The 18,023-nt window shown below is 43.2% G+C and overlaps 3 protein-coding genes and 1 long non-coding RNA gene across 4 annotated transcripts; 3 read left to right on the forward strand and 1 right to left on the reverse strand.

Annotated features, from left to right (window-relative positions):
• The first annotated feature begins 1,158 nt into the window (after positions 1-1,158).
• On the forward strand, positions 1,159-4,570 carry LOC147041169 (major histocompatibility complex class I-related protein 1-like). The gene is made up of 6 exons (XM_085900189.1): positions 1,159-1,358; positions 1,709-1,972; positions 2,078-2,356; positions 2,476-2,784; positions 2,903-3,022; positions 3,113-4,570. The coding sequence occupies exons 1-6, from the start codon at positions 1,292-1,294 to the stop codon at positions 3,136-3,138; spliced, it is 1,065 nt and encodes a 354-aa protein (XP_085756315.1). The 5' UTR covers positions 1,159-1,291; the 3' UTR covers positions 3,139-4,570.
• Positions 4,571-4,884: 314 nt separating this feature from the next.
• On the forward strand, positions 4,885-8,907 carry LOC147041170 (uncharacterized). Its single transcript, XM_085900191.1, has 12 exons — positions 4,885-5,063; positions 6,014-6,092; positions 6,166-6,237; positions 6,307-6,452; positions 6,544-6,669; positions 6,775-6,832; positions 6,909-7,130; positions 7,202-7,341; positions 7,409-7,525; positions 7,610-7,667; positions 7,751-7,813; positions 7,900-8,907. The coding sequence occupies exons 2-12, from the start codon at positions 6,071-6,073 to the stop codon at positions 8,454-8,456; spliced, it is 1,581 nt and encodes a 526-aa protein (XP_085756317.1). The 5' UTR covers positions 4,885-5,063; positions 6,014-6,070; the 3' UTR covers positions 8,457-8,907.
• On the reverse strand, positions 8,624-10,291 carry LOC147041171 (uncharacterized). The gene is made up of 3 exons (XM_085900190.1): positions 10,112-10,291; positions 9,947-10,042; positions 8,624-9,633 (listed from the first exon to the last, which is right to left on the reverse strand). Exons 1-3 carry the CDS (start codon positions 10,259-10,261, stop codon positions 9,124-9,126), a joined length of 756 nt encoding a protein of 251 aa, XP_085756316.1. The 5' UTR covers positions 10,262-10,291; the 3' UTR covers positions 8,624-9,123.
• LOC147041172 (uncharacterized) lies at positions 9,809-13,439 on the forward strand. Its single transcript, XR_015062854.1, has 4 exons — positions 9,809-10,066; positions 10,151-10,285; positions 11,416-11,474; positions 11,999-13,439. It is a non-coding gene; the product is annotated as an uncharacterized LOC147041172 (long non-coding RNA).
• Positions 13,440-18,023: the final 4,584 nt, after the last annotated feature.

The following is an 18,023-nucleotide window of genomic DNA, read 5'->3' on the forward strand; positions in this document are numbered from 1 at the left end:
TGTTTAAAGAAAATAAAAATGTTTTTCAAAGTCTGCTTTATTGTCAATTTCTTCACATGCCAAGGCACACAAAGAGATGTAAATTTTGTTTCCTACTATCCCACGGTGACAAGACCTATTTATTAGATATTATATTATTTATTCTCTGGTCTTCCTAAGTCCAGTATCAAAAGTCTACATTTAGTACAAAATGCTGCTGCAAGGCTGCTCTCATGGACAAGAAAATTTGATCACATTACCCCAATATTAGCCCAATATTAGCCAACTTACATTGGCTCCCGGACCATTTAAGATGTGACTTCAAGGTTCTTCTATTAACCTATAAACCATTGCATGGCTTAGCGCCTTCATATCTCGTCGACCTAGTTGTTCCGTCTCGTAACCTCCGCTCACAAAAAGCCAGTTTTTTTAATGACCCCGAGGGCCAAAAAAATGTCTGCAGGGTCTAGAGCATTTTCTATTCGGGCTCCAGAACTTTGGAATGCCCTACCAATGGATATTAGAACTGTTACCTCAGTAGAAACATTTAAGACACATTTCTATGATATGGCCTGTAATGAACCTTCAGCTTGAGTTTTTGTGTTTTATGAAGACCAGCGGTGCCACGAAGACAATTCACCACATCATGATTGATGTTGTGATGATTGTTCAACAATCAAAAATGCAGATAAACCAGTGCGACAAGAAGCTCATTGGTTACAGTCTCAAAAGCTGACAAACATCAGGTGTGCATCCAAGCAAAACAATCTCACCAGATACTTTCAGCATCACTTTCGTAAAATATGAAAGACAAATTTATCTGGCTAAGCATCTGGCCAGTGGTGGTGAAAAAGTCAATAGCTGTATTGGGAATGGCGTTTTTGGTATAGCCTTCCGAACATCATACAGAAAAGGGGATAAGTGATTTTGAATCAAGTCGTTCAGTCTTAATTTCAGGGGGATTTTTATTGTGTTACAGCTGATGAGCCGGAGCACCGGGAAAACAAGATGGGCATCAGTCCTATAGTAATGAGCAGGTCCCCAAAGACAACACTAAAAGCGCTTCAAACTAATTGAATAGTTCATCACAGCCAATGGCGGCGAAGCTAACCTCCATACATGTACCAGTAGAACCAGTTTTGACACGCACATTCAAGTCTATTCATTCATTGTCGTCAGCCTAATTTAGCTCAAGTGGGAAGTAGTAACCAGTGACGTAGGTCGATAGTTTTCTGTCCTTCTGCGTTGCCAGTTGGAATAGTCCTATGTTTCAGCAAATCCTCCGCTTGACTAAAATGGCAAAAATTACTTGATGATGCTTGGAATGAATTTACTTGCATTATTTATTGCGGCCGTGCAAATACACAGCGTGACGCTTGGTAAGTTGTACTTTTCTTCCAACTCGTTTTATTATTCTAAAGATTGACGCTCTTGATTTTGAACTGACGGCATTTTTGTTTGTTTGTTTGTTTGTTAAATATTCCTCACATGTCTGCTGCGTCAACATTTCATGAGCGGAAAATTCTTCCACATAGGAGACTCGTTCTCTCATAGTTAGGCAGAAACAATGCTATTATAATAACTGTTGGAATATTTAGTTAAAAACGATACAAATCAAAGTGATGTACACAATATCCAATCGAATTGCAAATATGAATTGCACAAGATTACCCAATGTGAAAAAAGAGCAAGATCATGTGTGTCGCTTTTTTTTTTTTTTGTCTTTCAGTCATTCACACGCTCAATTATTTCAAGACGTGCTCTCAAGTTGCAAAGCTACCAGAGTACCTGCTGGTGGCGTATGTTGACGACGTTCAGATTCTGCAGTATGACAGTGACCACAGGGAAACGAAAGCCAAACATGACTGGGTGAACAAGATCACAGAAGATGAGCTGTACTTTTGGCAGAGAGAGACGGAGATCAATATGCAGAATGAGCAAATCATGAAACGCAACATTGAAACCGCAAAAAATCGCTTCAACCAAACTGGAGGTTTGTTTACGTGAGCTCGTCAAATTCATTTCATATGCTGGTACACTTGTCACTGCTGGCTCCTCTCCGATTATCGTCACTGAATCTCGCGTGCGATCCTTTCAGGTGTTCACATGATTCAGGTGAAGAGAGGCTGTGAATGGGACGATGAGACGGGTGAGGTTAATGGTTGGCAGCACATCCGTTACGATGGAGAAGACTTCCTATCATTTGAGGCGAAGACGATGACATGGATCGCAGCAAATCCACAAGCTTTCGTCACCAAATTGAAGTTTGACCAATTAGACGTGGACAATCAAGTCAGGAAGATGATCCTCACTGAGGTGTGTCCTTTTGAGTTGAAGAAGCATGTGAGCAACGGGAGGGACTACCTGATGAGAACCGGTACGTCGCCTCTCACACCATCTCTCAACCTCACACACACACTTTTTGTCTTTCCTCCCTTTGCATTCTCTCCATCTTTCCTGCCCTCCTCATGCGTTTTCCTCCATCTTTGAGCACAGAGCATCCCAAGGTGTATCTCCTGCAGAAGACGCCTTCCTCTCCTGTCACTTGCCACGCCACGGGTTTCTACCCCAAAACATCATCCCTCTTTTGGAGGAAGAACGGCGAGGAGATCCATGAGGACGTGGAGAAGGGGGCGACCCTCCCCAACCACGACGGAACCTTCCAGACCTCGGTCCACCTAAAAGTGCAGGTGACGCCCGCCGCGGAGCGGGAGTACGAATGCGTGTTCCGGCTGGCCGGCGTCTCGGAAGACCTCGTCATCAAGCTGAACGCCACAAGCATCCTGAGCAACGCGCGCATCCAGGGTGAGCGTTTATCGTGACTCCGACACGTCCCATTGGCTGTGGGGCTCTCGCGACGGCTCGGTGTCACGACAGCAGTCGTTCACGTCTCTCTTCATCGCGCGCGCTTTCCTGTATGAAGAAAAGCAAAACTGGATGAAAGTGGTGGACATCGTTCGCCCGTTGGTGATCGTCACTGTGGTGGTGACGGCGATCGTGGTGGTGGTGGTGGTCCTTGTCAAGCGTCTCAAATGCATAGAAGGTGAGCAACACAAATGTTTGCTCCGTCAGGAACATCCAAAGAGAACATTGTGACCATTCCTAATCTCCTCTTGCTTCTCTTTCATTTCAGACGAATACTCTCAAGTTGGGAGGTAAAACGTTTTCTGCTTCCTTTGAGCCACAATAACAAGGCAGCCATGTTTGATTTAAACCTAGTGTCAATGAGGAGTCGGGTCGAAAAATTTCAGCTGCGTACTGTGACTGTTGACACCATTGTTGATGTCAACGCCGTTGTTGGGCAAAAAAAGTACACAGGTGCCCTGAGATACACTCACAAATGTTTTTTTTTTTTCCATCGAAAGGAATGGAATGACGTTCTTCATCAAAATGATTGTCGTGTTATTTAACCTCTATTGTTTTTAGCTGTTTCCATCAATTCTGAGCCTGTTTCTGGATGAGAGGCAGAAACGGTCACCTGATAAGTTAGCTCATGCTGATTCTTGGTTCTTCAACATTTACCAAGAATTTCACAACTTCTGCAGTAGGACATCCTGTGTGTGGCCTGAAGAGCTCCAGCCACAAGGTGGCCCCTTTTTATTGAATAAGTGCAATGGGTGGAGTTTAGACAAATGTATAGCTTCTCATGTTCACAGCAGTACGTTCAGCTCATGATGTTATTGGTTAAGGCGAGCAGTATGGACCTCTCAACGATGTCATTGTTCAAACCAGGATGTTCTTGCTTCAAGAGACTCATGGCTCCAACCATATGCATCCTGTACCAAGAAAATTGTTCTCTTAAATATTCCATATCGGTTGGAAATTCCCTGGGCACAAGGTCGAACTGCCATACAACGAACATCTTCCATTAGGAACATCGAATCTATTGATCATATATAACATATATCCCATTAGTGGTCTTTGGGTTCTGGAGCTGGGTTAGAAAACATTTGGATTCTTGTTCACTATTTTTGCTCCTCCTTCTTCAAGTGTTGGAATTCTTTCAGAGGACTTTCTCGTCACAATGCATTTGGAAACACAGATGTTTTTGTATAGTACCGTGCAATTAGCGAGGAATTAACCAGGTACCGGTTAGGCAAGAACGAATTGAAATGCAAAATGGCCGCCCCAAGTGGAAAATCTCTTGTTTGTTCTCTTTGGTTTTGTGTGATTAAACAAATCAAGCCAGTGGTTATCACCGGTTGGAAGTTGCATCATGAACATTGATATCTGGATGAATTTGAGCCCTTAAAAACCGTAGGAATGATATTTCGTTATGATTTATTTTGTTTTATTATACATCTGTGATTGCTGTGGAAAGGGTCAGAAGCAGAGGAACCGAAACTTGTTGCCTCTGCTTGGCCCCAGCTGATCTCCAGAATGCATTATGAGGAAACCATCTGAGATGATCTTTCTGCTTTTAGATGATGTGATGAAATAATGTGCAAAGGAACTTCTCTGCTAATGCTTGCTTGCAGTAACTCAGTAACATAAGTGCAGGGTGGATACGTAAGGCTCTCCTATTCTCCTTGTAAGAAACTGGAAGCGTCTTTATGTTATTTTGGGAAATAAACCTAACAAAAAAAAACAAGATTCTTTCATAAAGCAATTTATTATTTTGAACTACATTTAAAAAATAGATTACTATATACGTATAAATAAAATAAAAAAAAGAAGAAGAAAAAAAAGCGTGGCTCTTGTGATCCTGGTCAAACATTTGTGTTCTCGGGCCACATTTGAATTTGTAAACAGCCTTGATACTTTAATACCTCCCTTAGTAAAGATACAGAGGGTATTTTGCAAAACTAGGAAAATCCCCAGAAACAGATACAACATGACGTTTCGATACATACATGCGTAAATAAAACATTTTCACGTACGTTTAAATCGTATTTGCAATTTGCGCATGCGCAGAATGTATAAGCGGGCGGAAGTTGTATCATGAAGTTGCTGCCACTCAAAAAGTGCCCCAAATGTCCACGCGGGTTAGATTTATTCGGAAAAAAACGAGCTTTTAAAAAGTTTTTGTCACTCTTTTTAGGTAGTTGTGGCTGCACACAAAGTAAAGGCTCAACTTTCCGGAGGTAAGTCGAAAGTACGTGCTCGCTTTTTATTTAGTTTCGGTTTGATAAACGGAAAAGAGCGGCGACGTGCAACGTCGTTTTTCAACAATAAGACTTTCTCGACGTCTATTTAAACTAAATCGATATCGTTCGAGGTGCATCACAGATTAGATTATTATTAATGTTCAAACTAACTAATAAACATAAATTTGAACGTGAGTTCTTTTTTATTCCTACTAAGCAACAGGTTTGCTGTGAAGTTCGACATGAGACTTGATCAATCTGATTTCAAAGCATTCCCGGTTTACCTTTCTATTAAAATTACAGCCCGAACAATCGGAAGTGTCCACACAACTTGTGTAATAAGAAAAATTGGTCGATTGAATTATTACATTTATGTCATTTGTGTGGTCTTTTAGTATTCACTCGCTTTTCTAACGGAATTCAGACACCATCTTATGTATAATGAATCACGACAGCCCCTAAGTAATAACTCAATTTAAAGTTTGTTGGGAAATATGTCAAATATCATTGTATTCTATTTAAGTATAGATCTGTATGTGACAGTTTGACCTTGTGCCCAACAATGTGCAACCGAGAAAGAATGTTATGGAAACAAAGATGTTTTCTTGACTGGGGAGCGTCTGGCTTTCAAAAACATCCTTGCTTAACAAAAGTTATGAATGTATCATGAGATGTCCATACTGCTTGTGAACAAGAGAAGCTATACATTTGTGGAAACGCCACCCAATGCAATGAACTCAAAAGTAGCCAGGAAGGGCCACACATTCTGTGCGTGTCTGGGAGCGCCCTTTTGCAAAAGCTTTTGGCCAAGGAAGCGAACTCTCACCTCTGTAAAATTCTTTACAAATGTCAGTATTTCAATTGAAAGTTAAGTGAAAGCCGCAACAGAGGCCACATTGTTACCTGCACGTCAAAATAAGAAATATTTGCCTTATCTCTCTTCTCAGGGATTTTCCGGCCCTCCCTTTGCAACTGGCTGGGTCTGTAATCCGAATTCAAGCAACATGCAGGCTGGAACACAAAGAGGTCCTGCACACCAAATCCCCCACCATGTGTGAAGACCCCAATTTTAATTCTGGTGCTTTTTTTTTTTTTGCAGGCCTGTCCAGCGAGCTGTTTGAGTCCTTGAAGGTGTACCTGAACAACAGCAAACGCTTGCAGCCCATAATCGGTACTAACTCATCATTTGTGTTAACTTGACATTCATTTTGGTCACGATTGACTTTTGACGTCCCCGCAGGGCTGCGCAGTATCACGGAATGCGTGAAAGCGGGCTCGCGTGGAGGTGTCGAGCCCGTGTACCTCTGCGAGGTGTGCGCGTGTCGGCTGAGCAAAGGCGACATGCGTAACCACATCATGGGCAGCATCCATCGCTACAATTACACTGCAAGTACCCGCACAACCAGCTAGTAACCAGCTCCGACGTGTGGCGCTAGTTAGCGTAGCCGGCTAAGACGCTTTGGTGTTTGCCGGACAGAGAGCCCGACATCCCCAGCTGCTGTCGGGTGTGAAGGAAAGCGACGCTGACATGTCTCTGCTGGCCTGGCCCCTGATGGACATCGCCAGGATGCTGGAGGACCAGGAGGGACCCGGAGACATCAAGGTGTGTCCTTAAAAAAAATCATTAAGCTAAGTTGAAATGACCTAAAGAGGAAGTTGACATTGTTTAAAAACCCCATCAATTGATTTTATGTCTTTTGTTTGCAAGTTGCTCGAAGTCGAGGATGCCACGTTTGAGATGCTGAAAGGCGCCAGTGACAGCGATGGTAATTCTGCTACTCTTGAATGCATCACCTCCCGTTGTTGCGTATTAAATCATGTTTCTATTTTTTTTTTTCAAAGCAATCAATTTGAGTAAGCTTCTCATGTACGGACCCGCCAAGCCGGAGAGCCACTCAAACGACAAGCTTGAAGAGGAAGAGGAGGAGGAGCACAGGGTGGTCACCATTTGCCACAACGAGGAGCAGTTGGCAGATGGTAATGGTTCTTCTCGGGCCGAAGAAAGCACTCGGAGTTTTGGCCACATCTTGCGCGATCGCTACAAAGGGAAGAAACCTCTCATCGGTCAGTTCCAGTCGTTTTTCTTCAGTTCGCAAGCGGACCGCTCGCCAGCTGAGCCCCCTTCGGCCCGGCAGGTCTTTTCAGGGTAACCGAGTGCGTCTGCCAGGAGGACCGTCGCACGTACTGCTTCCTGTGCCACTGCTGCCGCACTCGGGTCCACACGCGGGTCTTCATCCAGCACGTCAGCAGCTCGGGTCACGCGCGCAGCTACCTGGTCAGTTTTTCGGACACGAGGCGGCGTGAGCGAGAACACGGACGTTCAACCTGCAACCCCGCGCTAGATGGAAACACGGCGTAAGCTGGTGGAGGCGGCAGGAGCGAACGTCGCCGACCGCACTCCACTGATGGAGTCGCTGGCCGAGAGGGCGGAGCGCGAGGAGGGACGAGGAGACATGGAAGTCAGCCTCGTGTGCTTCTGACACGTCTTCCCGTTTGTTGCCGCTCGGGTTGACGCTGAAGTTTGAAACATGTCGTGTTTGTAGGTGGTCAAAGCACCGCAGTTTCTCTGCGGGAAACTGGCCAGCAAAAATTACAAGTGGTGTAAGTAGAATCGAGGCTTTTGACAAACACAAATAGTCTGCGAAATAATCTGTGTTCCAATTTGAGTTTCAACTCCTTCGCAGGCGTCAACAGGCTTTGGAACAGGAACTACCCGACGGCACGCAAGTGGAACAAAGCCAAGACAGGTGTGTTGTTTTTTTTTTCTTCTCATTTTCTCAGTGGCAACTCTTAAATGCGTGTGCTTATTGTGTGTTTTGTTTCACCACGGTAGGAGGCCCCAAAGTCAAGAGCGTCGGAGGCAAAAATCAGGTGGTGTTCAAGGTCACGCTTCCGCTCACCGAAGGTCCGCTGCTGCTAGAGAGAACGTCCTTCAGCCAGGAAAGACCACCCCGGGACCACCTGAAACCAGACTTAGACTCTGAGCTCGCTGACTCGGTCGCGGAGGACTTTGGTGTCTCTCACCAGTTCGATCCGCCCATCAACCATCCAAGTCCCGAATGGCAAACCGAGGCCCCCGTCGCACGAGAGTGGTTCAATTCCGCCTACGCGCAGTGGCACGATCGGTCGCCGACTCAAAAGCAAGAAAACCAACCCCAGGCTAATCCACCGCCAATTGCTACGAATGCTGGAGGACATCATGCGTCTCCAACAGAATTCCAAAGAATTCCCGTGATCCAGACGCCATCTTGGACGCAACCGTATTTGGTGGGTTCGGGCGGTTTTCCTGGGTACCAAGGCTACGGGGTTCCCTTACGGTTGCATCCCCCACCCTATGTCATTCCACCTTCTTTCTATCCCACTGCACCCTCCCTGCCCGAACCACTTTGAATGTCCAGAAATGATCAAGAACGGAGTAGGTTAGAGTACACAACGTTCGATGCACATTTGCTAAGGTGTAAACATTTTTTTTTTTTTTGTCACCTGGTGTGAGTTAAATCAGTATACAAAGCTTTCAAAAGGTTTATAGTTTTATTATAAAGCTAGAAATCTGAAGTTGATCAACATTTTTGAGTCGTGTATTGTCTGTTAATGTGACCAATTGAACCACCCCAGTATGAAAAGTTGTATAGAAATATTTTTGAAGTTTGTTGGAAAATTCAATGGGAGTTCACCAGCCAGTTACACTTGACGGCAGAAGCCAAATACATTTTGTCTGCCCAACTTACTCAATGTGTGTTTGTTTATTTTTTTCTCTCCGAGATGTTCACAACCACAACCAGCACTTTATTTCAGATGTTTTAAGTAATTGTTGAGTGTAAATGGATGAAAAAAAAATGAAATACATTCTAAAACAATCTCACAAATTAATTGTTAAAATACAGTATAAAAATATGCTATTACGTGGGACAAAATACAAAATGACAAGAAAACTATGACGTCAAAAGATGACTACTGTGGTAATAAGAATTAGACTGCATCACATGCGCATCCCATTTGAAAAAAAGTAACTAAAACAGATAAAAGTGCAATTCTTTTTGCTTCTGTTTAGAGAAAATCACAAACGGAAATGGTGGGGATCATAATTAGGATATTGGACATATGTTTGGTTAAAGGAAGTGACTGAATAAATGGGAAATGGGGGTCCTATACACAATCGCTTGCTTGTTGTATTGAAGGTAGAGCCCTCTGGCGGACATATCACGGAACTGCAGTAGTACCCAGGGAGATGCTCTGCATCCCAATCCAGGCAGCGCTTCTGGGCATCAAGATGATGTTCACTTTGTATGGACACGCAGGCTTCGTGAGTTCTGGTAGGGGCAGGACTGTCCCGTTTCAACAGAGACTCAATGGAGAAGGGTCCGTTAAACTTGACCTCGCAGCTGATCTGGACCGATGGCGGCGGAGGGGGGGAGGTTCCCCCACTGTCCTCACGCCGGCTGCTCAGCTCTGGGAAGAAGTCCATGATGTCCTTAAAGTGACGTCGGACCATTTTGGTGGTGATAAGACTCAGTTCCAACTTCCAGAAATTACGCTTGCTGCCCAGGGAGTCAGGGACCAAAGGAATCTGGACATAGACAACCATAAAATGATGTTTCAGTATTTCTAAACACTTAAAGGGAAACTCAAAACACACCATTTCACGGAACTAAACTCAAGTGTACTTTCGACGACAGAGGGCAGTATTGAGCAAAATAGCATGATCAGATGCATTTATTCCAATTTTCTTGGCGGTTCTTTCCCCTCACATTCCTCAGGCCAAACTGCTGATTGGACATTTGCTTGGCCAACGTGTTCTGTTTGTCAACCGCTTTAAAATATTGGAATTTTTTATTCCCTTTAAAAAAAAAAAAGAAATGATGCAGGACTGGCTATCTTACCTTGACAAAACACTTGTTGGTGGACAAACACACTCTGATGTTATTCTCGATGGACTTCCTGTCCTGTCGAACCAGCGGGCCCATCCTGTCCATTAGCTGCAAGTTGTTCCATGCAACCAGGTAAGAAACAACTCCTTATGTGCGTGCGAGATGTTTGTAACCTACCTGGATGAAGGTGAGCATTTTATCCGGGGCGTCCTGGAGGATGATGGCAATCCGAGCCAGATATGTGGTGCTCCTCCGGAGAACTTCACGGCGGGCACCGTCAACGCCAGGAGGAAACTGAGATCGCAACTTGTTGCTGGAGGGGGCCATGATTCAGCAGCTCACTCAAGTCAGGTATGAGGAGTTCAAAAAAGTACACTGGACTTTATAAGGCCCGCTGGGACAATGGAGGGTGTGTGCATGCAGGTGTTAATGGGGAGCTTTTGATACTCGAATGGGTCGTTAGCTGCATGCATGGACACTTGAGGACTTCCAGTCATCCTCGAAACAACAAAAAAAAGTGTAAATAGTCTGTTAACCGAATAATGTTTGCATGATGGTTATATCAGCGTGGCGCTTGGGCAGTTCAAGGCATGAAAATATTTCATGTGGCAATTTCAACATGGCAGCAGCAATGACACTCAATGAGTCTTTAAAAAAAAAAAAGTAAATAAATGACACCCAATGAGTTTAAAAAAAAAATGCTGTATGACTACTTCAGAAGTTCCATCCTTTAAATAATAATAATGATAATAATATGTATCGATACTACTGCTGATGATAATAATAATAAAGATAATAAATAATACGCATTGCTACTGCTGATAATAATAAGAATAATATTTATTGATACTACTGATAATAATAATACTAATGATATATATTGCTATTACTGATGTATTGTTTGATTTGAGAATACTGAGAATAAGTGTATCATTGGTCACTTTGGATTTAATTTTCCTCCAAATAGCAATACTTTGACTCACAGTCATTGTTTTGATACTACTGCTGATGATAATAATAATAAAGATAATAATACGCATTGCTACTGCGGATAATAATAATAACAATAATATGTATTGATACTACTGATAATAATAATACTAATGATATATATTGCTATTATTGATGTATTGTTTGCTTTGAGAATACTGAGAATAAGTGTATCATTGGTCACTTTGGATTTAATTTTCCTCCAAATAGCAATACACAGTCATTATTTCACCAGTGAACGTTTTGTTTTGCACATTTCAGTTAGTTTTACAGACACCCACAGTGAGTGTTTGTGTGAGAGAGATCAGTCGGCATTGGGACGAGCCATCTCATTCTTTTGTCGTTTGGGTGTACCGCATTTGCATTTCTGATCCCCGTCAACACAAAAAACACATTTGCTCGCTCGGTCGTCCGAGGCAATTTGAGTTCCCTGCAGTACAGATGAATGTAAATAACCCCACCAGGTGTTGTTTTTTGACTTTTACATACAGCTGAGATGAGGTGCAAATTGCAGGAATGCAACTGAAGACCTTTTCCTTCGATCTTTGATGTGAGTGGAACTCTACTGCTTTTGTTTCACATAATGGAATTCTTTTCTATCCAAAGTGGGCCGACCCAGATGAAAAAGTGCCATGCCAGACAGTCAACTGTAAACACAAAGAAAAGTATCAGTCTTAGTCAAGACAGACTTCCAACTTGATTTTTTTTAGAATGGAAGGATCACCTGAATTAATAATAATAATAATGGAACTCTCAGATGGGCCTAAAATTTATTACAAACGTTTTGTTAAAATGACCTTAGTCACTTCCGACCAGTAGAGGTCAGAATTGTATCAAACTGTTTCCAGATTGGATTTCTGTGTAATTCTCAGTTGTCCCTCATTTTCCCTAAATGGTAGGATGCTTTTTATTCATCCTTTGGGAAAAGTATCACTGCTCGCCTATTAAACATGCCATAAACACGGAAGGGTTAATTGGATATGAATTGATTTTGTAGGAGCACTTGGCCACATTCATCGATCACTCCAAATTTATGAATGATATGTATTTATTTGCGTATTTGTTTCTTGTCAGACTCTTGAAATGTTCCAAGATGCAAGTCATGGAAGCCCACCTGGCTGTCACCTCCACCCCCGCTTGATTAATGACCCGTCCGGACTCGTTCCCACCACATTGAGCTGCTCGGCTATCTCTCAGAGTCCACACGGGAAAAGGCGCCATTTGGTAAGGAATCTCATTCCAGGGCGACGGAGATATGATCGTCTTATTTAGGAGGAGGATAGCGTGGAGCAGATCTTCCTGAAAGGACAAAATTGTAAATATTGATCCCCCAAATGAAGTGTCAATCTCTTTGGGTGAGATTATTCCCTTGTTCAAGAGTGATCTTAAAAAAAAAACAAAAAAAACAGCAAGGTTCTGTTCATTTTGGAACCACTATTTGATTCCTGCAGATAACCAACATCACAGTCAAATGAATCCAAGAAGGGAGCTTATTGATTTTTAAAGAGATGCTTCGGAATCCACAGGGTCAGGGGTCGTCACAGTGTTTTGTTGCTAGTTTTCCATCGTTGACCGTGTTGACTTTTAAAGGCAGACGATGCATTATTTGACCGTGTGCGCTAATCAGCCTAATCAGCATTTCCATGGCACTTAATTGATCAAATGGGCCTCATTTGGACAAACGACAGAGAGCCAGAGAGCGCTTTCCACTGTCAAACTTTTGAAACCCAAGGACGTCAACTGCCTCCAGCACTTTTTACTCTCCTTTTGTTGTCGTTTACAGTTTGGCCTGGTCACTATTTGTTTTCAAGCTGATGCTAATTTGTCATGCTAACACACAAAAGAAAAACGCCCATGAAATTGACTATTAAATGCATTGTCATGTCATTGTTACAGGAGGATAAAGAATATATGCTTTTGTGTTTGTTGCTTTTCAAACCACTATTAGTCGGGACATAGCAAAGATGTTTATTTTAATTTTATTCTTATGATATAGTTTGCGTTCATACAGCATTTCCGTTCACCAGTCAGTATGTTTGGCACTTGTGTGAAATACAGCTTTTGTTTGCCCTTTCACGCCTGGTTGATGAGCACTTTTCAACTCTGGGCTTTTTATTTGATCGGCTTTTCCGCAACGGCACGTCGGGCTGTTTGCTAATGATTAGCGGAGATTGTCTGGGCTGGCTTGTAAAAGGCGCGCTTAAAAAGCCATATTTATTGTTCCACTTACACGTTTTGGGGGGCTAATCGTTAGCAATTAGGATTGTGTAGCCGTGTGCGTGTGTGCGTGCGTGTGCGACGCTCACGTTTACGCCTGTCGCCCTCAGGCCGTGACAAAGGTCCATTACCTAGTCTGATCTATTAGTGTGGACTAAAAGCTACATTAGGAATTTTTTTTTTTTTTCTTACATGTATTTTTTACTTGCATGGCCGCCTTCTAGAGGTGGAAATAAAAAAAATAATGATTGATTATTTTGTTTTGTTTTGAGTTGCACAGTAGAAGATAGTGGGTGATGTTTTCATTGATAATAAATTTAAAAAAAATATTTGAGTTCAATATATATATGCATTTAACATTGCTTGCAGGCATTTATTTATTAACATCCGTGAAAAATGACTAATATGCCTACAGCTTTGTCGCAAAGGTCTTTCATCATCAAATCGTCAGGAAGTATTATTTATGCTGCCCTCTAGTGGTTAGGGTGGGTACAATCGACGAACACTTGATTTGGAATCATTTCTGGTGGCAGCAGGTGAAATCACATCAAGTTTCAGAAAACAAAATCATTTGAAGCTTCTGGTGTCGACTTTCTGCCTAGCAACAAGTGACAAAAAAATTTTCGGTGGGTCATCGCTGCAAATCTATTTGATTCTCGTAAAATCAACTGTAAAATATTTTTTCCAAACAAATATACTGTGTGCTTGATATCAAAGATCCAAAATCTCTATTCACCTTCATCAAAGGTGGCGTAGTGTTATTTATGCAAATAAGACGGACGCATAAAAGAGGCAACTTGAAACGCGGCGGAATACATTTATGACGTTGTCATAATCAGCCTCATATTCAATTATTTCCTTGTCATTTCTGAGCTCTTTTTTTTTTTTTTTTTTTGGTTGAATCTTAGTAAATGGTCCAGATGAAAGATCGTTTGATATGCAGAGAAGTCGTGGAGGCCTCGTTGCATTTGAAGTTTTCTCAGCCTTAGGAAATGCAAATGGCCGCCTGTGTAAATAGGATTGAAATCAAAAGGTGGCGGCAAAAAAAAAACAAAAAAGCTAGTAAATGACAAAAAAGGTGGTCAAAGACGAGGTGTCGGAGGCCTCCTCTGATTGATATTGTGCGCGGCGAGCATCTGCCAGATGATAGATGGCCGCTCGTTCTGATTGAAAGCCCGATAAAAACGGAACCTCGCAAATACTTGATGCCAAAGCTAAGATGGCCGTGTGACTTAACCTGCGACACTTTTGACAGCCAACAGTGGAGTTCGAGAAATCAACATGTTCTTTCTGCACCAATACTTGTTACTAGGCAGAATTGGCCCTTGGCAACTTGGCGGGCCGCCCGTCAGAGTTAAAAAAACAACAACAAAAGGACACGGAAAGTCGGGAAGCAAAAACGCACGAAAGAATAGATGATTCCGCCCATGCAAGATTTACCCGACGTGATGATCAATTATTCAAATGATGGATGAAACCCGAGTCTTGTGATTAGTTGTCCAATTTAGAGGTGTCCACTAATTACATTTTGGCTGTTTTCTCTTCTTTTTTTTGGTCCATTAATTTGACTGTGACCTTTGGCTTAAATGAACGTGTCAGTGACCTGCAGGGAGAAATCGTTTGTCTGCTTAAAATGCTTCTTGTAAATGTCTTTCCACAAAAAAAAAAAAAGTATTTTTACATTTTTTCCTTTGAATCATTCATTTGAAATATTAGACAATGACGGACATAGACGTCTAAAAGGCTGTGTTTTGTCCAAACAGGAAATGAGACATTTGACTGTCATTGACCAATCTTTTTTGGTGGGTCAGAGAATGGCTAGATGTCTTAATAGAATGTGAGGTCATGCCAAAAAGTGCCGACGATGCTTTTTGAAGGTGAGCCCGTCCCGCATGCGGGCCCGGCTCAATTAATTAAAAAACGACGGCGACTCGAGAGTGAGCCCGGCGCCTAAAACGATTGACAAGACGCACTTTACGCTGCTTTCATGTGTTGGTTGCAAGCTTTCGGTTACAAATGTTCCTTCACTTGTTGCTAGGCAACTTGGGGCAGAGGACTCAACTGCCCCACATAGGTCATTCCCAATTTTCAATTTCAGCTAACTGCTCGTTGTTAATGAAGACCCGAGCAGCTGTGCCAAGCAAGTCATAAGCCAAAGTGCTTGTGCGGTTTTATCGTTAGCGGCGAGTCCCTCGTAGCCGCCGCTAATCGCTAACTCGAAGCCCGCCTACCCACCCTTCCTCGCCGTGATTTGGCAGCGCTTGGGCGAGCTTTTTTGGCCGCCCTTCTGTGTTTTGCGCCGTTGTTTCCTGGAGGCCTGAATGGGACGGGTCGTTTGCGAAATGACGGGACACGCCAACAAATTGCATCACTTCTGGCTCAGCAGATGAAGACAATGGCCAGCCATATGCCACTTGAGGGGGGGCCATCAAATGAAAGAATGCCTCTCATTTCGACCCCCCCCCCCCTCTTTTACCAACCTCTCACCTCAGCAAAAAATTAAGATTATTTATGTAAAACGAAGCAGTGAGGCAATTCCATGTTGTGATTGGTTATCCAATTTTGAGGTCGTCTCTGATTGGATGGCTTTCCCCCTTCCCTCATTTTCAATTTGACTGTAAATTTTGGCAAAGTTTTCATTTTTAAATGTAAATGTGGTGAGCGTGCCATTGAAATGATGAGAAGGTCTCATAATTATGCATGCAGATATATTCCCGCAAACTTACATCATCTTTTGTTTTTTTTTCCCAATTATGGAGTCAGAGGGTCGTGGATGATTAGCTTCTTTTTGTCCTCTCTGTGTTTTTTTTTCCCTGAGAAGATTAAATATTTCTGCTTGAGAAAATCTTTTTAACGTGCCACTGACTGCTGTCCTGCTGCCCCCCTCCCGTCCCCCCCCTTTCCAAAAAACACATCTTCCTTAGTTTCCCATTCCAAAATGTGATGAAAAAAATAAAATCGTTTCACAAAGAATCGAAAAAAAGAGGCTTTGAGGGATTTTTTTTTTTTTTTTTGCAAGTGGTCTCTTTATTATTTGCGGCCCCCACCCTCCTCACACAACAGGGCCCCAATCTGTCAAATAATTAGCCAGTGTGGCAGGACAAAGCTTGTGTTTCATACATCATCACTGGATTGTGACGCCTCATGGGAACTTCAGATGGCAACGTGGGGGGGGACATTTTTGAACATCTTTGAGCCGTTCTCAAACTTAGTCACGCCTATTTAGCCACCTGGTATGCATGTCAACTACATCATGTACGCTTAACATTAACTTAAAAGGTAACAAAAATTGCATCACCCCCTTCTTGAGCTAACCAGACTAAAACAAACCGAATTGTTCCACTTTAAAAAAAAAAAAATGGTGCCATCTTTGAATCACTCCAGAGAAATATTCCGAATCGTGTTTTATGGAAGCACATCCCGAATATATATATTCACACACTATATAAGAGTGTCACTGTCACGGCAAGAAGTTAAACACGCTCTTGACTGTCATGTGACACAAATCTCTCATGGCCCCCTCAATGTTGCTCTTTATTTGCCCCCTTGCCCCCCCCCCCCCCCCCCCCCCAACCTCCTCCCAGACTGTGACTTATAAACACAACACGCCACACAATGGCCGCCTTGTTTGCTCAACGGGATAGCCTTAATGGAGACTTATATTTCCAGGATTATATCTGCATTCACTTGCAAATCATTGGTGGGAGCAGTGGGAGTTGGAAGGGGAGGCGGGGGCTGGAAGAGGGGGGGGGGGGCTTCAATGCTCTTCCTCTGTCTATGAATAATAGTATCATTTGAATTAAGTGGACACCTGGTGCAGCGGGTTCGGGCGGCGGAGGCGCGCCGCTGACCCGCAGCCGCTTGCCAACTTCCCGCTTTCCCATGCAGCCTGTCCTTATCCGTCCCCCCGCAGCCTCCAATTACGTCCCAGCTCCCCGCTAAATGCCACGCACTTGTAACTTTAGTCCCCCCGTGGCCAAAAAAGCTGCTGGGAGGAACTTTTTTTTTTTTTTTTTAACGGAGCAGGAAGCGGGAGAAATTCTTATCCATCTCCTCTTTAGATTCTGAAAGAGCCGGTGTCGTGTTACCAGGGAAAAAGTTGCAATTAAATACAGTAAAGAAAAAAAGATAAAATGACAGCGCATACACCGGATTCGCAACTAAAGCGCCTTTTGTTGATTTATTGTACATTAGTCAGCCGGCCGTGCACGGGAACGAAAGGGGGGGGGGGGGGGATTCTATTTGTATGCGTCCCGCGTGCCCGCCCCGCACAATCGGGCTTGTTTTGCAAATTTATACCAGGATGGAGCTTGAGTGGTTGGGACAAAAACCCCAAAGTTTTTCAAGGGCTCACAAACAAAGCTTTGTTTGCAGAAAACTCACAGATGTCAAAACCTTGCTAGTGTTGGGGAAAGCTGCGTGGGCAATGGATACGAGCGAGCCAAAGTTGTCCCATTTGGGAAGCCATGTTTATTTTTTCGTTTTGTTTTGGGCTCATTGCCATTTTGTAAAACATCCTTAAAAAAAGATGTAACAAAGGAGCCGGAAGAAAAGCGGGACGTTCCGTCATTCGAGAGGGCTCGGAGTCACATTTGACGGCTTTTTCAATTCAAATCCAAATAGGCCGCATTGATTGTGCTATCAGGCCACAAATATTTCTTTGGAATATTGTCCCAGTGTGTTTAAATAACGTGAAATACTTGAGCTAACCGTCGAAATGGCGTCAGGAGATCACGGTCAAGTTGCGGCCGGGTCCGATTAGCCAAAATCAATATCAAATCAAGGATCCCGATAAGCGGCTCGACCCGGCGAGGCTCGGCCATTCATCATAAGCAAACTTGATAGTTTCCCCGAAGAGATGATATTCGGAGGACTGTCGAAG

This window comes from Syngnathus leptorhynchus, chromosome 20 (genome assembly GCF_054491065.1).
Source record: "Syngnathus leptorhynchus isolate UIUO chromosome 20, UIUO_Slep, whole genome shotgun sequence".
NCBI lineage: Eukaryota > Metazoa > Chordata > Actinopteri > Syngnathiformes > Syngnathidae > Syngnathus > Syngnathus leptorhynchus.